General features: G+C 43.7%; 3 protein-coding genes across 3 annotated transcripts in view; 1 reads left to right on the top strand and 2 right to left on the bottom strand.

The window, feature by feature from the left end:
- Position 1: 1 nt before the first annotated feature.
- TK2 (thymidine kinase 2) lies at positions 2–10,138 on the top strand. Its single transcript, XM_015873981.3, has 10 exons — positions 2–232; positions 433–470; positions 1,031–1,105; positions 1,779–1,832; positions 2,814–2,903; positions 3,994–4,067; positions 5,611–5,699; positions 5,992–6,071; positions 6,532–6,612; positions 6,991–10,138. Exons 1-10 carry the CDS (start codon positions 88–90, stop codon positions 7,087–7,089), a joined length of 825 nt encoding a protein of 274 aa, XP_015729467.1. The 5' UTR covers positions 2–87; the 3' UTR covers positions 7,090–10,138.
- A 1,632-nt stretch (positions 10,139–11,770) lies between these two features.
- On the bottom strand, positions 11,771–15,552 carry LOC107319284 (uncharacterized). The gene is made up of 2 exons (XM_015873979.3): positions 15,171–15,552; positions 11,771–14,237 (listed from the first exon to the last, which is right to left on the bottom strand). The coding sequence occupies exons 1-2, from the start codon at positions 15,474–15,476 to the stop codon at positions 12,747–12,749; spliced, it is 1,797 nt and encodes a 598-aa protein (XP_015729465.2). The 5' UTR covers positions 15,477–15,552; the 3' UTR covers positions 11,771–12,746.
- A 1,290-nt stretch (positions 15,553–16,842) lies between these two features.
- BEAN1 (brain expressed associated with NEDD4 1) overlaps positions 16,843–20,610 on the bottom strand; it is a 37,828-nt gene continuing 34,060 nt past the window's right edge. Inside the window, exon 6 of the mRNA XM_015874086.3 lies at positions 16,843–19,302. Within this exon, the coding sequence (XP_015729572.2) occupies positions 18,942–19,302 (361 nt within the window). The 3' untranslated portion in view covers positions 16,843–18,941. The remainder of the gene's footprint in view (positions 19,303–20,610) is intronic.

The following is a 20,610-nucleotide window of genomic DNA, read 5'->3' on the forward strand; positions in this document are numbered from 1 at the left end:
GCCCCGCCCCGCCCGCGGAAGCGGTGTGCCGGCGTCCGGAAGTTGGGGGCGGCCGCGGTCCCGTAGCGGTGCCGGCGGGGATGGGCGATGTGGCGGCTGAGCGCGGCCTGGGCCCGACCCGCGGCGCTGCGCGGGGCCCGGCGCGGCCTCCGGGGCGGTGTGACCGCGGGGAGATGCTCGGAGGGCGGCCTGGCGCTGCGGGGACGGACCGGGCCGGGAGGGAGCGGCGGCTGTAAGTGCGCAGAGCGGGGCCGGGCCTGGAACGGCTGGTCCTGACTTGTCTTGTCCTGACTTGTCCTTTGGTCGCTCCTGCAGCGGTGCCTGCGGGCTGTGCAGGAGTTAACATTAAGAGATGCAGAATAAATACGCTATGAAGATCTTCCTGCTTGTAACTCCCGCTTTTTTCTTTTTATTCCCTCTCCCCCGTTGTAGATAAGCATTTGATAAAAGAAGATGATCAAAAGACTGTTGTAAGTATTTGCGTGTTGTTCAGAAGCAGACGTGAAGCGCCCGTCTGGGCTCAGGCCGCGCTGTCACAGAATCATAGAACCACAGAATGACCCGGGTTGGAAGGGACCTCAAGGATCATGTAGTTCCAACCCCCTGCCTGGCAGGGCCACCAAACATACACCTTTACTAGATCAGGTTGCCCAGGGCCCCGTCCAACCTGGCCTTGAACACCTCCAAGGACGGGGCATCCACAACCTCCCTGGGCAGCCTGTTCCAGGGCCTAACCACTCTCCTAGTGAAGAACTTCCCCCTAACATCCAACCTAAATCTTCCCTCTTTTAACTTAAAACCATTTCCCCATGTCCTGCTATTGTCAGCCCTGTCGAAGAGTTTACTCCCCTCCTGGGAGTAAGTTCCCTTCAGGTATTGTTATTATTATTATATTCAGGCATGTAATGTTATTATTATTATATGGCATAATGTTATTATATTCAGTGTCTTTGTCCCCACACTGTCTGTCCTGTCCCTGTGCTGTTCGCTTTGCAGCAGCGCGGCTGTTAAAAGCGATGTTTCTTGTCAGATTTGCATCGAGGGGAACATTGCAAGCGGAAAAACGACGTGCCTGGATTACTTTGCACAGACTACCAGCATCGAGGTGGGTGTTATTTGTTAATGAGCCTTTTGGAATTAATAATTACTAACCCAAAGGATGGCAAACAATAGTTTGCATTTAGTGCAACCTTATTTTAAAAGCGCAGTTAACTGACGTGGTTGGATGTTGCTGCTGCAGGTTTGGGCCCTCACCAAACCAGGTGGGGCTTTTGAGGTAGGCAGAAGCTTTTCTGATTGATTTTAGGTGTTACCGAACTGTTGGATTTGCACTGATCAGCACAATAAAACCAAAGCAATCCATTGCCATCCTGATCTTCTGTTCCTTTGCTAATAGATGTTTTCCTGTGTGAAATGATTTCATGTAGAAATGATCAGGATGTTGAAATGAAATGGAATGGATCCTCAGTTTGCCATCCTTCCTATATTACATTGATAAACGACTTGAAAAGTGTAATTAAATACAGGATTATGTAATCAATCCAGAGTCTTATTTTGATGACATGAAAATGACAGAATGGAAATTACTCTTGTCTATTTTTTAACATTGTTCATCATTACATTTTGTATTTTAGGATTTGTTACTGTTAATTAAAGGGGGATGAGCTTCTTAGTACGTGTCCTGAATACTCTCACTTATTAAACAAGTATTCATTAAGAGTAAGGCTGGGTATTTCAAATCTAAAGTATATTTAACATGGAATATTTTCTTTAATAAGGTCTTGACAGAACCAGTGAGTAAATGGCGGAATGTTCGTGGTCATAATATCCTGGTAAGCAACAGAAATGAGTTCAACAATTGCAATCATTGTTCATTTAGAAATACATTAAGGAGGACTTCTTACGAATCGCTAAACTGTTAAGAAAGGAGTGAGCATCACCTCACTCCATCACCTCACTCCTCCCGTTGTCACCTCAGAGAATGCTCTGTGATGCAAAAGAATTGTTTTTCTTTTTTACTGTGATAAAGACATGCGTATAATGGACACATTTGTTTAATAAGATTTGCTTTTAGCAGAGGTTGCCAATTGATCTTCACACAGCTCAGTGCTGAGGGGCAGCCATGCCTGCCTGCTTTCCGAGCACTGGAACTGTGCTAAGGCAGCATGGCCTGGCTGTGCAAAGGGATTGTAGGTGGAGGTACAGATGTAGTATTGGAATATGCAGAGTTGTTTGCTAAAGGATTCACAGAAGGCTAAGCCCTGATTGCAGCTGTTGTTTTGAAGTTGACTTATAGCTATTTCAAAGAAGAGAAGAATGTCTTTCCTATTAGGTTACCTCAGAAAGTGAGAGGCGTGTCTGATCCACAAATATTGTTCAGCTGCTAAAGATAAGGAAGGTTCAGTTCTGGGCACTGAGAGCTTCTCTTGTCTTTTGGGTAGCTGCTGCTTCTTGTAGCCGTTCTTTGCAGGTTGGTCACTGTCACATCTGTGCTCTGTCAGCCTTCCCTGCTTGGGTGATTGAAATCATGTTAGTTGAGATGTGTATCTGTGCTCAAACTTATGTGGGATTTGCTGTCACACACAGTGTTCTTAGCTGTGCATTGTGGAGTGCTAATGACTGCTTAGTGCAAAACTTACTGACAGCTGCTTTATGGCATTTTTTAGCAATTCTGATGCAGTTTATGAAGTACACAATTTCCTGCTGCTTTTTTTGTTTTTTTTTATTTTTTTACTCAACCTTAGGGAAAAAGCAAATCACAGAACAAAACAAAAGTCACAAAACCTTTGTCTTGCTTCTATCTCAAACCCCAGGGCTTAATGTACCAGGATGCTTCGAGGTGGGGGATAACCTTACAGACTTACATACAGCTTACAATGTTGGAGCAGCATACCAAACCAATGGTAAATAAATATATTTTTCTTTTAACTTGAAATGTTATTGTTGATAAGATTTGATTATGAGTAAGAATTTAATCTTGTGTCCAAAAATTAGGGCTCTCAGTGCATTCTGTCTTTGTTCCTGTGGTTCCTGCACATTCATGGTGCATAGATACTGTTGATAAACCCTTCACATGGCTCCAGAGAGTGAAACATCTGCTTTCTGCTAGCTCAAAGCCTTATCTTCCCAAAACTACCATTGCTTCTTTTGCAGTGCCCTTAAGAGCTAGATTTGCAGCACCATCTTCATCACACAAATGTTTTGTATGCATTAGTTAACCATGAAGATATTCCACACTGTTTAGCACAGATTAAGCTATTGCTTCTTGTCCTTCTCCAAAATGCTTCCACTTAAATTCTCTATTGCCTCATTTCAGGTGGTTTACACTTTTTTTTTTTCTTTTATTTTTTCCTGTCTTAATTCACACGTTCTTCCTTCTAATCAAGGTCTGTCATTTCTCTTTCCATCAAATGCCTTTTGGTAGATTATGTGCTGTATTTTCCATTCCCTGATTATAGAATATGATCTTAAGGAGCACACTCAGACGCCAATAACTGTTCATGCATAATGTTTTTTGAGTTACAATTGTTATATTTCTTTGACATCTGTGGAGATGAAAGAAACCTTGGGGCAGATTTAGAGTTCTGTTTTCTTGCTATAGTTTTTCTGCTGTAAGGTCTATGCTATTGACATGGTAATACACCTGAGGAGAGCAATGTTCCAGTAGGAATGGTTCCTGCTGCTCTGTAAAACCTAAATTGATTGCTGCTTATTTTGTGCCCCTTCAGCTTCTGAATTGAGTATTGCTGTGGTTACCTCGGAACTTGCATATGTATAACAATAGAGCTACAGAGCTGTTTAATGATGTAGTGACCACAGGTGAGGTTACTAACACTGCTTTTGTGTTCACCTTCCACAATGATTTTTTTATCTCAACTTCAGGAAGAACGGATAACGTGATTTATTTATAATGTACAGATGTGATGAGCTTTAAAAGACAGAGATGCTGAAAAAACACTAACTGATTGGTGACTGTTGAGTTTTATTTTGCAGATTTCCCCAGTAAGAATGATGGAGAGATCGATTCACAGTGCAAAATACATTTTTGTAGAGAATCTGTATAGAAGGTCTGATATTTTGTTTTCTACTTTATTTCCTTTGCTTAATTACATGAAAAAACAAATAATCAACTTGATGATTTCTTTGGTAATTTGTGTCTGAGCAGTCCCTGCTTTTGGTCAGCTCTTTGCTGGAGTGGAAGATTGCTTTGTAGGGGGCGTGCTGCCCACTGGTAGAATGAAGCCCATAGGATGTGGGCCAGACGTGCACGTTCTTTGGAAACGCTGATGTGTTTAGAATGTTTTAGTATTTATAAAACCATTCATTGCATTTGTCTGCTTTCCAGCTGAATAAATCAAAGCATGCTCTGAATAGTTGAAAAAAAGTGGGGTTATAAAGAAAAATACCGTAGGAGAGAGAGAGAACTAGATGGTATTACCAAACCTAGCATCCAGGGTTATTGTGCTTTGCAAGCAGGAACTCGAGCAACAAGCCTTCCAGCCCTCACATGCTATGGCTTAGAATCAGGATTCGTAGGATCAACACAGTCCAAAAACTCTTTGGTCAGCTGCTGAGTAAAGAAAGAGTGAGAACTGTTGATCTGTAAATGTCAGATTTTGAACTGGGCTCAGCCCTGCAGTGTGCTTGGGCAGTCAAATCTAACTGAGTTTATTTTGTTCTCGGGAATAATTCTGTGGCCTCAGATAGAAAAACACATGTATTACCTGGTCTCACCATCCCCATGTGAAATAAAATAGTGTAGTAATCAGAACTGGTATTTTTTTAAATAATTCTGATCACGTATTCAAAATATGTAATACTGCTTTAATGGCTTTTTCAGTAGTCTTGAGGGACAAAACCAGTTCTTAGCCTTGCCTTCAGGGAGAACAGCTGCATGCCACAAGGTGGCATCTGTGCTTCATAGCCTTCTGGTCAGCTATGGAAGTGGTTTGAAAGTTACTGAGGGACAGTCAGATGTGAGGCAAACAGGAACAGGAAGATACATTATTTACCCCGTTTGTGTACAGTGGAAATGTAAATGGAATAATGTTTTTCTTGTTTATAGCTAGTGATGTTTTTTTTTCCACTGTAGACAAACAACTTTTGTCCCAAAAGAAACTCAGAGGCTAAATGTGCGTGTGCCAGCTCTGTGTATTAATTTCTTAATAAAAATTTGAAAGGCATTGAAGAAGTTTATTGGTTTTAGTGTTAATGTTGGACAGAAGGTACTTGCTTTGTTTTGTTAAAGCTAATAAGAAGTCAGCCAATGTGCCAATAGCAAACCAAAATACAAGTGTGTGTAAAAGGGCTATACATAATGCAAGGAGAAGAATCCCTTGCTGTCAGTGCAAGTTTATGCATATCCTCCTCTGGGTGAATGTTTAGCTTAAGTAAGGGATGGAGAGCAGTGGAGTACCAGGGGTCCCAGCTCTTCTTTGATCCAGTTTCACTCAGGATTTGTGTTTTGGTAAAATGTTTTTTTTTGTTGTTGTGTTTTTTGTTTTTTTTTTTTTAGTTCTAGTCAGGTTTAAAAGAAATAAAAGCAGTCCATATGAGCTTAGAACTGATCTTTGTATTGTTTAATGAGTGGTGACTTTTCTGTTTGTTCAGTGGGAAGATGCCAGAGGTGGATTATGTTGTCCTGTCTGAGTGGTTTGACTGGATCCAGAACAACACTGACGTTTCAGTTGATTTGATTGGTAAAATTTTGATGGGAACTGGAAGGGCACGTATGTGGGTGGGTTTCTTTATTGTGAGAAGAAAATTTTCTTTCTTCTTCGGCTGTAAATAATCACATAATTCATTACAATAGTGGCTGTGATGCTTAGCGTCAGACAGCATGTATGCACTGATACCCCATGGATTGATTAGAAGTAATGCCAAAGGGGGAGGTGGTACCTAAATTAGGATCCTTTCCTTCTGTAGTTTGTGAAGTTTCCTCTTTGCTTTGTCCTTACATACAGCTACATTGCTTCTTTTCCTTAATGACAGTTTACCTGCAGACGTCTCCTGAAGTTTGTTATGAGAGATTAAAGAGAAGATGTAGAGAAGAAGAGAAAATCATTCCTCTGGTAAAGAGTTCCTTCAGTATATGTGGTAACAGTGAGTTTAAAACATAGTAATGCCAATCTGAATGCTAAATTACATTCTGAGACTATTCAGAAAATTGGCTGGAGGGTTTGGACTTGATGATTCTTGTGGCCCTTTCCAACATGAGGTGTTCCATTATATTTCCATCACAAATTGAAATTTCAGCATTTAGAACTGTAGAATCATTGAAGTTGGAAAGAGCTCTAAGATCATTTAGCCCAACCATCAGCCCATGTCTGTGACCGCTTTAGTCCACATCACTCTGTGTGACATCTGCCCTCACCTCCATGGGCAGCCCGTTCCAATACCTCACCATGTAATTTTGATTTACTGTATAAAAATGCTGTCATGCATGCTGACTTTCCCAAGTGTTGTCTCAGTAATCTGTGTACTGTATCTGTTGTGGTGGAGTTGTGTGTAATCTGAATGCCTCTTTTTTAGGAATATTTAGAAGCTATTCATCAGCTCTATGAAGAGTGGCTCATTAAACATACGCTATTTAAAGTTTCCTGCCCAGTGCTTGTGAGTATAATTTTTGTTATAACCAGATATGCACAGGGTATTCTTTAAATACTAATAATGTTAATCATGTTAATTAGTGGTAAAAGTAAATAAAGCTGCTTTATTAATAACCAGAAAAAAAACCACAGTCCATAGTGAATAGTGGAAGACTGCTTTTTAACTCTGAGGTGGAGTTTGTGGGGTGTTTGTTTGTGTTGTGTAGCAGGATCAGACACACAGCTTTCTAGTGAATGCCAGTTCCCAACATAGAACTAGCTGGATGGTTTTAGTTAGGAGTATTTCAGTTTGGCTTCAGTGATAGATCTATTTTGCTCAGAAGCAAATAAATATTATGTTTTAATTATTTGTAATGGTAATGTTTTTGTTTTTGTTTTGAAGGTTATTGGAGCTGACCACGACATGCAGAAAATGATAGAAAAGTACGAAGAAAACCGGGACCAAATACTAAACCCGTATAATATGCAACAGCATTTATAGAAGTTTAAATTGAATGGTTTCTGCTTTAGACCTGCACCTTGTAGGATGTTGTGAACTTCTCACTAGAAGGTGTTCAGGAACAAGTCATAAACAGAATATGACCCAATTCCATTCCAAGTTTTTAGGTTCACCATCCACTTTACTGCACTACTGAGAGTCTTTCTCTTACTCCCAATTTACTGCTGTTTCCTATGAAATAATGCTTTTCTTTTCCCCCATGACAGTTCTGTTTCTGTAGCGTAAAGGAACAGTTCCATGCAAGAGGTGGGTTGTCCTGCTGTGCGTTGCATTCAGTAGCTGTGTTAAGCAGCTGGGGTTATGTCAAAAGAGAGTGTGTAGGGGTTCTTTCTGTAATCCTGCCTACACTGGTGCATTTAATTGAACTCTTTTTCTACTGCTTTACATGACATCACGATATAGCTGTAGTTCTGAAGGTAACTATGTGTAGTCACATAGAAATCAGTGGTGAACAAATAGTTAAATAGTCTTTGTAACTGATGCCACTGATGGTTCTGAGGATTTTTCTAGGCTGGGTTTTAAAGGAGCTGATGAATCTAGTTTTCATGAAATTGCCTTCTCATAGGTGAGTGGAGGACTAGTGAGAATACAGTGGGTTTGGAACTCTGCCTTTCCTTTCAAACGGTGATGTAAATAATGAAAGTAGTTGATTTCTTAACTGCTCTGGATTCTTAAATACTTGGGTTGTTTTTTCTAATTATTTATTATAAAGAAATATATGAATGGTTCTTTGGGTATACGCCTTATTGCGGCTTGGGGAATAGAGAAATGGGTGTTCAGTTCTTCTGATTATTTGCTTAAGTGTTGACGTGCTCTTTATTTCTGCTTTACCCTCTTGAATGTTGTCTTCCATTGCTTACTGCCTAAACATCTCTAACTTATGGACCACGATTTTCAGTTATTTGGCTTTTTCACATGTTACTTGACTGCAAACACTTCACTTCTTTTATTTGGTGGTTTTATGGTAGCTGTATATACCTGAAGGAGACTGTAGCTAAAATGACTGCAGCTTTTTCCAAGTCAGGAGATGCAGTTCATTTCTTCTCATGGGATTTTTATTTATTTATTTTTAAAAGCAGTGCAGCTTAGGAATGATCAGTGCATGGAGCGTTTCCAAGTGAGTACTGCATCAGTATGCTGAGGCTTGTGAACCCAGTTCTGTTCTGTTTTAGAGCTTTAGAATTCCAGCTCAAAAGAAAGGGTTTATGTATTAAATAATTATCTTACTGAAGCTTATTTGTACAGGAGCGGTGGTCATTCTGGAGACATTCTGATAAACTTTCAAAGTTCTTTTTTGTTTCTTAGAGAATAAAAAAGTTCTCTAGAAATAGTGCTGTAAGTTTCAGCCATCTGCAGATTGTTGTTAATTGCAATCTGATTATGAGTTGTAGAAGCCAATGGTGTGTGTTCTGCATGCTAACCTGGCAGCCCAGAGAGGGGCCTCTTAATTCTGTTGTGCAGAAAATGCAGGTAATTTAGTACCTCACAAAAATGACTGTGGTGAGTCAGTCAGCCTTTTTGGTACTGTTTCCCCTTACCTTGGGAGCCTGGAGTGGTGTGTAAATCATTTAAGAAGAAATGATTCTTTGCCATTTAAATTCTCCAGGTTTTTCCTGGTTCCCTGAGCCGTTGGTTTCTCTTTGTGCTTAACGGCCTGTAATGGAATTTTCTTCTGGAAACTTGTCACTTTATGAGCATTTAGATGTAATATCCTGTCACAGTGAGTTCTACATCTAAACTGCAAGCTATGTGAGAACTGATTATCTCTTTTCTGTATTGTATATCTAATCTGGATGGATATCTTCACCAAACTTTAGTACTGACTTTATTGGGGTGTCCTAGCAGTCAGTAACATCTGGGAGCAGCACGTAAACTGACTCGAAGAGACAGAGAGACTGGCAAAAATTAAAATGTTAAACATTGCATTTTCTTCACCTGGCCTTCTGTGTGCTCTCTTCTGGCATGGGGAGGATGTTTATATCTTACTTATTTGATTAAGCATTTCAGAGTTGAATGTCCAAAACTGTAGGTCCTAAGAAGCCTTGATGATAATTGTGTTCACTGGTGTAATTAGCATGCAGAACTACTGCCAGCACCAGGAACTGATCCAACATCTCTTTTTCAGTGCTTTTCCTCCTGCAGAGTCTGGGTATTCTGCCATCAGTTGCAATTAAAATGTTCAGACCTGAAGCTCTCTGTGCTCTTGCAAGTAATGGCTCTCATAGCAAGGTACTGTCCTGTCTGAGGACTTGGAGTATCTACTCCTTCCTGTAGAGCATAGAGGTTGAAGTAATTACTGTGTATTTCTAAAGCAGGTTAAAGTCAGGTGAGGAATATGGTTTTTTACTTTGTTTCCAGCATTTGGGGGGCTACCAGTTGGAAGTTTTCAAAAAGTTTAGTCTCAGAACAAAGAGCCAGTAGTTATAGGATTAATTTGTACATAAGAGAAATGTAATCTTCTGTCTCGTCCAGATGCCATTTATCTGATTTTAGTTGTTGGTTTGTTTTGTAAGAGAAACTGGCTTATCCTAAAATAACTCCAAAACTTACTGTAAGGGTTAACTGTTGTGTAAACACTCTTATAAGAGTGGTGTCTCTGAACACTTACAGAAGGTCAGGTAAGAGTGATGCAATAGAGGAGCTCTGGTTTTTACTTGTGTACTGTGCTACTTGATTTTATTTATTCTTGTGTCAGGGGCTTTGAGGTGATCCCTCTGTCTGATAAGTGATTTATTTCTCCCTCACATCTCCCCATGATGAATACTGAGCTGTTTGGACTTTTACTGTAAGTAGGCTGCTCTGCACGTGCTGCTGTATTCTGTTCCATTCCTGCCCTTTCTGTAGGGAGTTGTATTGTTTAATGCTGTGAAAAGGAAACCTTTAGGATTTATCAGCTGTCTCACTTAAGAGAACAGTGCCACGTAGCTTCCGCTGGATGGAGCCTTTAGTGGTGATGGTGGATTACTGGTTATAACTCTCCCAGTGTTCAGATACAAGTAAAGTTAAATAAATAAACGTGATGTTTTAGAAATTGTGTGTGTTGCTTGGTTCTGTTTGTTTTCTTTTGCTTGTTTGGAGACTACTTGAACAGTAGAGACATTTATCTTTGCAGGCCTTTCTCAGACCCTCTTAGGCATGCTTTTATTTTTGTCTCAGTGGACAAGTTGTATTTTAAGGTCTTCATGTATAATTTGAAGCAAGTTGTAATTCCTTGTTCATTCAGTGCCGGCATGCCCTCTGTTTTCATGCTGAAAGTTAGTTTACATTACTAGCTTCACAAACAAAAAAACCCCACAAAATTGATTCTAAAGCCAGACTGTGTTTGTTAAGCACCTTAGTTCTGGACAGGACAAGTTTGTGTGTGTGAAAGGAATGATAAGGGGAGGGAAAGTGACTATTTAAATAGACCTGTCAGGGAGAGGTTATGCAGTTGAATTATATCAGCCAGCTCCTGGGTCTGCTGCCTAAACTCTGTGTCTGCACTGATCAAAAGAGAATTTCTCTAATCTGAGGCTTGGGAGAGCTGAGCCATTCAGAGTGGTTGTGCGTAGCATACAGATTTGGGAACAGAGCTGGTCTTGTGTCTCTATGATGGAAAGACATAAAAAGAGTCAGTAAATCCCTATTCAATTCATTGACAATCAACACCAGCTGTAGCACAATTAAAGTTGACAACTCACAAGGGGATAGGCACACATTTCACAAACACAAATCACCCTCCTTTGAGGCTCAGGCAGTTCTCTTGCAAGCTAACAGTGCTGCTTAAGCGGTTGCTCTTCTTTAAGTTAATTAGCCAAGGAGAGGTGTATTGGTCAATAGCAACAGGGACAGGAGGGCACCGGCAGGAATCGTATTCTCTTTTCTGTCTCTCTCAGAGATCTAAGTGTATTTACAAGGATTTAAAGCCCTGTTTGTGGTACCACGTGGAAGCAGTTGTACAGAGGGCTGATGCCAAAGGCATGTTAAGTATGACTTGTCTTTCAGTTGGTTTTCAAATCCAGTCTCTTCACAGGTATCTAACTGTAAAGCTGTTGTATCTAATGACTGCAGCAATCTGCAAGTGGAAGCAGAAAGAAAATTGGTTGAAAATATGTGTGTGTGTTAAGCAGATGGCAGCTCTCCCTCCTGTGGCAGCCTGAATGCAGTCCTGGCCAATCTACCACAGAGATTCCACCTCAATCCAGGTATTTATTTGGTGTATTTCAAGCGGTAGTCTTTTAGTTTCCTGAGAAACCAGCTTTAGCATTGTAGTACTGGTGGTCAGCTACGTACTTATGAGGCACCTTTATTTGTGATGAGAAGGGGATTTTTCAGTTTTTAATTAGATTTCCTGAATATCTGACACAACATACTATTTAAAACACAATCTTAATAACCCTTCCCCTCCCCCCAAGGGGAAAAATATATCTTATAGAAACTAAAATGGTTAGGAAGAACAGATAAATTATTGAAAGAGGAACAAGGAGGTTGTGGTGAGTTGACTTAGTGAGCAGCTAAGCACCTACACAGCTGGTTTGCTCAACCTCCTGCACAACAGGAGAAACAGAAGAGCAAAAGCAAGAATTTGGTTTGAGATGGAGATTTAATTAGTAAAAGGAAGAGGAGAGGAAAAAAGAACAAGTGATGCAAAGATGGACAAAAAAAGAAACCACAAACCAAAAACTTGTGCTACCCCAGTTTTATTGCTGAGCATGATGTTATATGGTATGAATATCTTTGGCTAAATCCAGTCAGCTGTTACAGCCACCAGGTTCTTGCCCACCACCACTGGAGTGGGGGCCACAGTGGAGAAGGCATTGATACTGTGCAAGCATCGTTCAGCAACAGCCACAATGCAAGTGCATTATTAAGAGTTTTAGCAACTAATCCTAGACACACCACCATGTAGCTTCTCTTAAGAAACTTAACTTCATCCCAGCCAGACCCAGTGCAGAGATATTAATCTCTGGATACATATTTGTAATACTTTCTTCTCCTGCTCTTTAACACCATCCAAAGCTGAAATCTTGTCATTTGGTGTTTGTTCGGTCAAAGCTGCATTCCTCCATCTGTGCTGGAATCAGGTAATGACAGAACTCCAGAAGTTAGTTATTCAAAAAGCATTTTAGCTCCTGAGGCTTTTCTAGTATAATCCACCTGCTCCCCTACATGTTTCAGGAGGATGAAAGTCAGGTATAGACAAGTTACACTACTTAGAGAATGCTAATTTTCTAAGCTTATCTTTAAAGTGAAAACAGAAGAAAGATTAGCTCAGAATACAGCTTCACAGGAATGCCACGAGCTAACAGAAGTACACTCCAGCACAGCATTTCTAACACCACAGAGCCTCCCAGTTTAGAAATATTTACCTGTTCCTGTCATTGTACAGCATTCCATATTCTAAAAATAGGTCTCATTAATTAGAGCCAGATGGAATCTGGTTAATGAATTAAATTGAGTGATTTCATGAGGAAAGAGCTATTAAGAATTTGCTCAGTTACTTCAATGTTTACTGTCCAAAAGCGGTGGTGTTTCTGTTTATTTCTGATTAGCTTTGTCAAAGCTAATTATCTCCTTTGAAAAGATGATCAAGGCCACAACTAGGGCAGGGAAACCCCAGGCAAATTACAAATAAAGCACTGTTGCTAGAATCAAGTGTGCTAGCACAACATTCCTTGGTCAGTTTTGTCAATAATAACGTAAGGCTCCTGGATTTCATTTACTTTTAAATTATAGTTCTCTGGTTTCACTTCAGTGGATTTGCTGTCGGGCTGCAGGAGGTTCCTTCTGCCCTGTGCACTGCTGCTCCTTCTGCTTGGAGACCGAACATCAATACTTTGTGGTGGAATGTAGGTGGGATTAGGGGGCTCTCTGATGTGCCTGAAGCACTCAGAAGCCTTACGTGCAGTTGGAGAACCCATTAATAGTCCCTTACCATCAGAGCCACTAGTGGGATCCTCCACGCTCCCAGTATTACAGCACAGATCTGAAGATGGCTCAATAAATGCAGCTGCTCTGTTCTGCATTTCAGCATTAGTTGAGTATGCGCGTTTCATTTTGGAATGATTCAGTTCTCTTACATTCCTATCACTTGTACTTGCATATGATGGTGACTCAGGATGCCCGGTCTCCTCTATTGGATACATCAGATCTTCCTGAGCGTCCTTGACTTGTAGCTTTGTGAAGGTTAAAGACAGATCACAGAGTTCCTCTTCCCTGGGGACGGGGCAGTTCTGGACAGATGCGACATCCCTGTATGGCAGAGACTTGAGCTCATTGGGTTTGTCTGCAGGGTCTGGGTCTACACAGTTTATGGCATCATTAATTTTTGCTTCAATCGATTCTTCAGAAACTTGTTGAGCTTCATACTCTGGAGTGCTTTTACTGTCACAAGTGCTGTCAGCAAATATCGCAAAAGCTGGTGGACCACTTGCTCCTGGTGACAGCGGCACCGACCAGAGCTCATTTGCAGCTGACTGTGCACTGACTGCCAAAACACGTTCCTCGCTTACACTGGATCTTGGCTTTTTTTTAAAAGCTTTTGGAGAAAGATTCTCACTGAAAATAGGTGTTTGTCTGATGACAATGTCACTGTATTTGATCAAGAAGTCCTCACTGTCTGAGCGTTTGCCCGGAAAGTGTACTGTGTTAATGACTTGCTTTTGGTGCTCCTGAAGCCTGTCAGTGGATTGAGTTACTGCTAAGTGAGGAGTGTCATCTTTGATCTTCAGGTTCCGAGCGGCTTCAAAAGACATACTGCTATTAGGTGAAGACTTGTGTTCACGAGTAGCAAGGCACGAAGTCATTTCACTGCTCTCTTTATTTTCTAGATTTTCACAGCCTTCTCTCTGGGGCACCTGATCCTCTCTGTCCTTATTTTCATGGTGCCAGTGCATTTGTGATCTCTTCTGCGAGGTCTTCTCCAAATTGCCTTGCTTTTCTTCATTTGTCATTTCGAGGATGGTTTCACACTCGATTCTTGCCAGGAATATTTCAAAGGCAGTCTGCTTTGTTTCCTCATTGTTTCTTTTTCTGACAAGTGAAAACTCTGTGGCTGTTGTTGCAGTGTAACCTATTTTCTCCAGTACTGTTTTTACTATGTCATCTGGGAGCACAGATTGAACATAGTAGACAAAATTACCGGTGAATGTCTGCAACAGAACGGAACAGTGAAAAAACAGATGAATGGTGGGGGGTGGGGGAAGCGTGAAAGTCTCCAGCAGAACAAACTACTTCAAAAATTACTTCAATCTGTTTGAAAACTATTGTGTTGGAAGTTTGAGTTGCGAATCAGAGTGAGGCTTTTCTAACAGCGTTATGTTGTCAGCCTCTCTAGCTCTTGCACAGTAATTTCAGGGGTGTTATGCCAGTTTAAAGCTGGTAAGGTACCAGCCAGGAGCATCAATATGCAGAGAAGGAGAAAGAAAAACACTTTAATCAAACTAGAGACATTCAGATGTGAGTCTTGTGCTCCACTGAAGAACAAGACCTTTTCAACAGAGCATTTGTGGAATCAAGCATTGAGGTTTAACTTCTCCTAAAGAGATGCACTCACAGTTACTCGTGTTTCTTAACGGGTGACAGCAGCATATCATTTTCTTTCTCAGTGGTTCAGAGTGCTGCTCTAATTTTGCTTTCCTGGAATTAGGTCACTTTGAAAACATGTTTTGAGGGGACACAGTGTCAAAATGGCCTTCCAAATACTGCCTTCCCAGCATGACTTGTCTAAGGTGCTGCTGGCCCAATACAGTGGGGAAAAAAGGAGTAAAGTTTAATGTGTTGTTTTAGAGCTACCAAAGGCACAAGGCCTAGCTGGTAAAATCCAAGTGGCTTTTGGTTTTGCCATAAACCTTGTGCTAAGAGATGGTGCCCCGGTGTCAGCTTGGTGTCAGACCGAGTGCCTCGTAGGGCTTCTGCCTTGGGACACCAGGGCTGAGATCTGAGCCGCTGTGTCACGCGTGTGCTGAGGGCCGGCAGAGCTGCTGCCCAAGGCCGATGCTGTGTTCATATCACATTCATATCACTGCGGGAGCAGCTCCCGGCCGCGGCCCCGTGTAAGGCCCGTGTAAGGCCGTTCCTCCTACCTTCAGCGACCTGATCTCCTTCCTCCACGGGGCCAGCAGCAAATTGACGCAGAGCAGCTCCAGCACTTCCAGCGCCTTCAGCATGTCCCTCAACACGCTGCCGCCCCGCTGCCCGCGGACTCTCCGGCACCGCTCGGCCACTCCGCGCACGTCCAGCGCTCCCCGCCGCTCCGGCAGCCGCCTCGCCCTCTCCTTCAGGGCGGCCTCGTCGCACGCCGCCAGCCGCCCCTCCGCCCCCCGGGCCGCGTAGTAGGCCAGGTAGTCCCGCAGCACACCCTCCTCCTCCTCGGCCGCCGGCTCCTCCATGGCGCCGTGGGGCCGCCCCTCCCGCCGCCCCGCCCGCTGGAAACACGGAGCGTCCGGCCGCGGGGCGGGCGGCCACGAACCGAAAGCGAAAGGAGGAGAACAGCGCCACCTGGCGGCCGGCAGCAGCGCTGCGGGGGGAGCAGCGCCACGAGCGGCGGCGCGAGGGCGGAGTTACCACAGCGAGGGAAGCGGCGGCGTCGAGTGAGGGATGGAGCGGAGTGATGGAGGAGTGATGGTGGTCGTCGTCGTGGTGTGAGGGCGGCGGTGCAGCGGCCTTCGAGCTCAGGTGAGGCGGCTTCGCGTTCTGCCGAGCTCCGGTCCCCCTCCTGAGCTGCCGGCCCTGTGGGCTGTGTGTGTATTGCGGGCTGTGTGAGTATTGCGGGCTGTAGCCCTGCTATGTGAGGCTGCTCTGAAGGTACATGGTGCGATGGGCCGCACGGAGCGTCCTTGGTGCCCGTGCTGTGCTGCGCTGTACGCGGTCTCTGCATTCCGTGTTAGTGTTGAGCAACGTTTGGCCATTGCCGGAGGGTTTCCCAGGACGGGCAGTGCAAATGTTATTGCTGGTTTCGGTTTTTGGGCTTTGCTTTTTGCAGTCGTTGTTGCTACATTGTTGTGTGGTTCCGTAGATGAACGCGGTGTGGGCCGCCCCCGAGCTCGGCTTTGTTGCTTCAGCCCGTGCCCTCCCACGTGCAAATTGCCTCCGGTTTCATGGTGCTGCAGGGCTCGTCTTGGTGCTGGCTGCCCGGCTCTCACAATAGGTCACAACGTGAATTCCTTGCAGGGAAGCTCCGGCTCTGTGCCCCGGGCCGGTCGTTTCCAGCCGGTGTCTGCGCGGTGCTGCAAATGCAGCAGTTTCCCTCTTGGACTTTTCATGCAAGAGAGCTTTCCTTATAGCACGTGTTTGTGACCGAAACGCCGCCACAAAGTGCTACCGTAGTATTTGCACGTAGAGGATTGCGGTATAAAATCACCTCCCGAGCTCCGCGTGCCGCCACGTGGCGGGGCCGTGCCGGCAGCACGCGGCGCTGTGCACTATGCTGAGCTGAGCTATGCAGTGCTGTGCTGTGCTGTGCTATGCTGAGCTATGCTGTGCAGTGCTATGCTGTGCTGTGCTGTCCTATGCTGAGCTATGCAGTGCTGTGCACTGTGCAAATCTTTATCTACCCGAGCACGTGGGCACCAGTTCACCTTTCCGCACGTCTGCTCCTACAGGGGCGCAGAACTAAGGACTGTCTATTTGAAACGCCCTCTTCTCCTTCCCCTCGTGCCCCTCCTGGCCTTAGTGTGAGGTACCTCTGCGTGTAGTTGTGGTGGGTTCTGATGCTTTGCCTGTGCTACTGGCACAATAAAAGCACGGAAGCTGCACTGAGTACATGTATGTTCTTTAATAAAAGTTGTATGCAAAGATCCATATACCAAAAATTCCGGCAGAAGAGATGACTACAGAAATACAGAGTTGTTGTCCTGCAGGTGAGGAACAGCATCGCCAAACAGTCTGTGTTCTCCTATTAATCACGTAATTAACACGAGGCCTACGTTCAGCTTGGCTTTAGGATTGCTGTTACAGCGATACCATAGTTTAAAGTCCGATAAGGGGCTGTGAATTTCTTTAATGTAGTTGAATGGGAGCTGACTTGTACTCTTGAGTTGCTCTGACTGTTCTGTTGGGATCTCTCAGGGTTCCGATATACAACGTGCTTTGGTTGCTGATTGGGGTGGCTGAGTCCCGCTGTGCTGTGTGGCAGTGCAGGCTGTTGGCAGTGCTGTGCCTGTCCTCACGTGGGGAAGGATTTGATTCATTCTGCTGTGATTTTAGTGCAGTGTTTCTATCGTGAGGCGAGGTGTAAATCCCCCCTTTTCTTCAGAAGTCTGCTTAAAGTCGAGTTATCCTGTAAAATCAAATCATTATTTCCCTCTGATACAAAGGTAGTGGCAGGGCCTGAAATCCATGTCAGGTTAACAGACAGAAGTACTGCCCACAGAACACAGAAACAGGCAGCACTTGTATAACAGAGCAGACACTTGTGAATGGCTTGTCTTCAGTAGAGCCCCCAGTTTTGCTGTATAGGTAGGAAAGACACATTCAAAAACCAAAATCCCATTTACCTTCTGATTCTTGCTGGATTCCCTCTCCAGCCCACAGCATCCGCCCCCAGTTCTGGTCTGTCCCCGTTACATGCCCTGCTTTATGTAAACCTTTGTGCTTCCCTTCACTTCTTCCTGCTAATACAGCTGACTGCTAAACTTCTGTGCTGCTTTTCTCTTCTGGCCCTGACTGACAGTGCAGAGTTCTGTCTCTCATTGCGGGATACTTTGTGTGTCACAGAACTGTCTCCACCGGTGCTTCATGCAGAATAGCTTTGTCCACTAATGATACAAGTACTGGATGTAGTTGTACTTCTGCAATGCCCACCAGCTTACTTTGCAATGCAAAATCGTGAGTTTTTGTTGCTTTGGGTGTAATACATTGAAAACTTAAGAGATCTGCAACAGCTTTCTGTTGTTTAGCAAGTGCACATTTACTGCTAGCTGCTTAGAAAAAATGCCTGATTATCTGATTCCATCGTGCGTATGACTCAGCAATGGTATGATTTACAGAGCAGTAAGAACCAAATGATTCCTTCCCAACTATATATTAATTATATTTCCATTGATCTTTGGAGTGCTGAGTAATGAGTACAGTTGGAAATTAGTTACAGAAAATTGAGATTTAGTTTTAATAACTTGAATGATGCTTGCTGTTAAATACAGTTATATATTTACTTATCCTCCTTTTTACTCATCCTTAGTGGGGGTAATAACCTGAAGTCCATTTTATGGAGCAGCTGCTGCTACCTTCCAGCTTGCTCCTGACTTTATGAGAGACTTAGATCAGGTTTTGGAACAGTCTGGGGTATCCGAGGCAAAAACCACGGGTATCAAAAGATTCCTCCTTTTTTATTTGGCTTCTGTGTGGTGCTGATAGTGATGTTTTGTGGGCTGTGTTCTGTTTCTGTCTGTGGGAAAATACATATTTAGAAAAAGAATTTTTAACAAATGGTTTGTTGCCAAGACACTGGATCAAGTGTACTACTGACACCTACAGAGACGAGAAATGCACTTCTTCCTTCTGCTCTAAAGCATGCAGATTATCATCAAATCGAGGAGTAAGCTTGACTGGATAACATATATATACACATAGAGTGGCAACATCAGTGAGATCTGACATGCTCCAGGAAGGCCAATGTACTGCTCCTCACTGCTGCTATTCTGTGCTATGTGATGCCATGGAACACTTTGAAGCACAAAGAGGGAAGTTTAGGTAAACTTTCAAAATTGACTGTAAAAAATAAAAAAACAATCCCGTTACATCCCTTAGTAAAGATATAAAATAGGTAAAACTTTAAGAGGTTTTATTCTTCCATTTAAATGTGTTCTTTTCAGTCTGAGTTCCTCAGAAAGATGGAAGGAAAAAGCCCCTTTTATTCACAGGATTTGGCTCAGAATGGTCTGATAGTCAGAGGGAGAGTTTTTCAGTACTTCCACTGGCACCAGTGGGATGGGGATGTTGTGCTCACACACCACGGCTTCGTACCGGGGAGCAGCCTCTGTGGGGAGCGACGACAGAGAGATGGATGGGATGGATGGGATGGGCTGCTGCCAGCCCTGTAGCCTGGTGGCGTGGTGTGCTGCCTGCCCTGCAGTCCCTGCTGCTGCTTCTTCCTCCTCCAGGCTGATGTTTATAGATACTTCATTTCTTTGGCAGGGGTCTGTAAGGGAATATGGGGGGGGATCATCTGTGGGAATATATATCTGCGTTGCTCCTGGCCCCACGCATTCATCATAGCTGAAAGAAAAACAATTTTTTCATTAGATTCCTGTGAAAAATGCCATGGTACATTATTGTCAGCATAACAGGGGCAGGTAAAGTGAGAAGAAAAAGATCATCTAGCGGTTCCTCAGCCCACATCTTTGCTCACCCTGCCACGCGGGGCACTCAAGAGCTTCACACTTAAAAGCACATCTCCAGGTACCTGAGATTAATCCCTGAGGTCCTGGGGGAGCTCAGACCCTGTATGAATCACAGCTGTGGCTGCAGCACTGCGCCTGGCTCTGCATTTCAGTTGTACCCATGCACAGTGTTGCACTGCTGGTTCCACAGCAGCATTCAGCCTTCATCTCAGCTCTTTGTAATGGGCAAACTTACAAAAGGGTGGGGAAAAAGCAGTGTTGCCATTTTTACAGTTATGAAAAGAAGGTATGGAGAGCTTTAGATGGAGTGCTCTACCAAATCCTGCCTTCCTGACTCACGGGTCTGTAGGACATCCTTCTGTCTGTGCTCAGTCTGAAACCACAGGTGGGCTGTCTGGATTGTAGATCTGTACTTGCAGGACAGCAGGATTCCTTGTGGAGGGGCAGAGCTGCGATGAATAATTTTGACAGACTCACGCTGGCCATTCTGAGACTCAGCAGAGTCCCCACTGTGCTCCTCCAAAATTGGAGTAATGCAAGAAAGACCGGTCTGTGGGATTTCCATGCAGAGCCATCTCAGGTCTGTCCAGGCTTTGTGCCATTAAGCTAGAGCCAGGGGGGAGACTGCTGCCTCCTTGCTCCACCTGCGCTCAGGCCTTGCTGCCCTGGTATGAAGAATGACAGGCAGATCGGCCTGCTGGGCTGGCAGCCTGGTGCTGAGCTGGGCTCTGCTGAGCAGTGCTTCTGGCCCCTTACCTGGGTGGTCTCCCACCTGGCTGCCCTGGCATCACTGATTTGCCCAGAAAACAGCTGACTTTACTTCTGCTATCAAACCAGTCCAGGTGTACGGGTTTGAAGGAAGGTTCTGAGCTCACTGGCTATGCAGGTGAATATGAGGAAGAGGCATAGAATCATGTTCTTAAGGACTTGCTTTATGTATGACTGCTTTGTTTAATTGTTTCAGGATCATTTTAATTAGATTGAGGGGAGGAAGAATGGTTCCTGTTTAAAAAAATAATAAAATAAAAAAGACAGAACCCCCCTCTCACCACCAAAAACTCCCTCTCTTCTCCCAGTCAGCTGACCTGAAAAACAATTCTGCTGGAGCCAGACAAATTAAGAACCCATTTCCTCAACTGTGGTATCTGCAGAGCTGGCTATTAGGATCTCAGATATTTCCTGA

This window comes from Coturnix japonica, chromosome 6 (assembly GCF_054131305.1).
Source record: "Coturnix japonica strain WE chromosome 6, WE-NBRP24, whole genome shotgun sequence".
Classification (NCBI taxonomy): domain Eukaryota; kingdom Metazoa; phylum Chordata; class Aves; order Galliformes; family Phasianidae; genus Coturnix; species Coturnix japonica.

What these genes read in the sequence shown, in the direction of transcription:
- LOC107319284 (XM_015873979.3), bottom strand. Translation starts at nt 15,476, where the DNA reads ATGGAGGAGCCGGCGGCCGAGGAGGAGGAGGGTGTGCTGCGGGACTAC. An exon ending in AGGAGATCAGGTCGCTGAAG is followed by an intron (nt 14,238 to 15,170) that starts GTAGGAGGAACG and finishes GTTCTGTTGCAG; the next exon opens with ACATTCACCGGTAATTTTGT.
- TK2 (XM_015873981.3), top strand. Translation starts at nt 88, where the DNA reads ATGTGGCGGCTGAGCGCGGCCTGGGCCCGACCCGCGGCGCTGCGCGGG. An exon ending in AAGAGAAAATCATTCCTCTG is followed by an intron (nt 6,072 to 6,531) that starts GTAAAGAGTTCC and finishes CCTCTTTTTTAG; the next exon opens with GAATATTTAGAAGCTATTCA. An exon ending in AAGTTTCCTGCCCAGTGCTT is followed by an intron (nt 6,613 to 6,990) that starts GTGAGTATAATT and finishes TTTGTTTTGAAG; the next exon opens with GTTATTGGAGCTGACCACGA.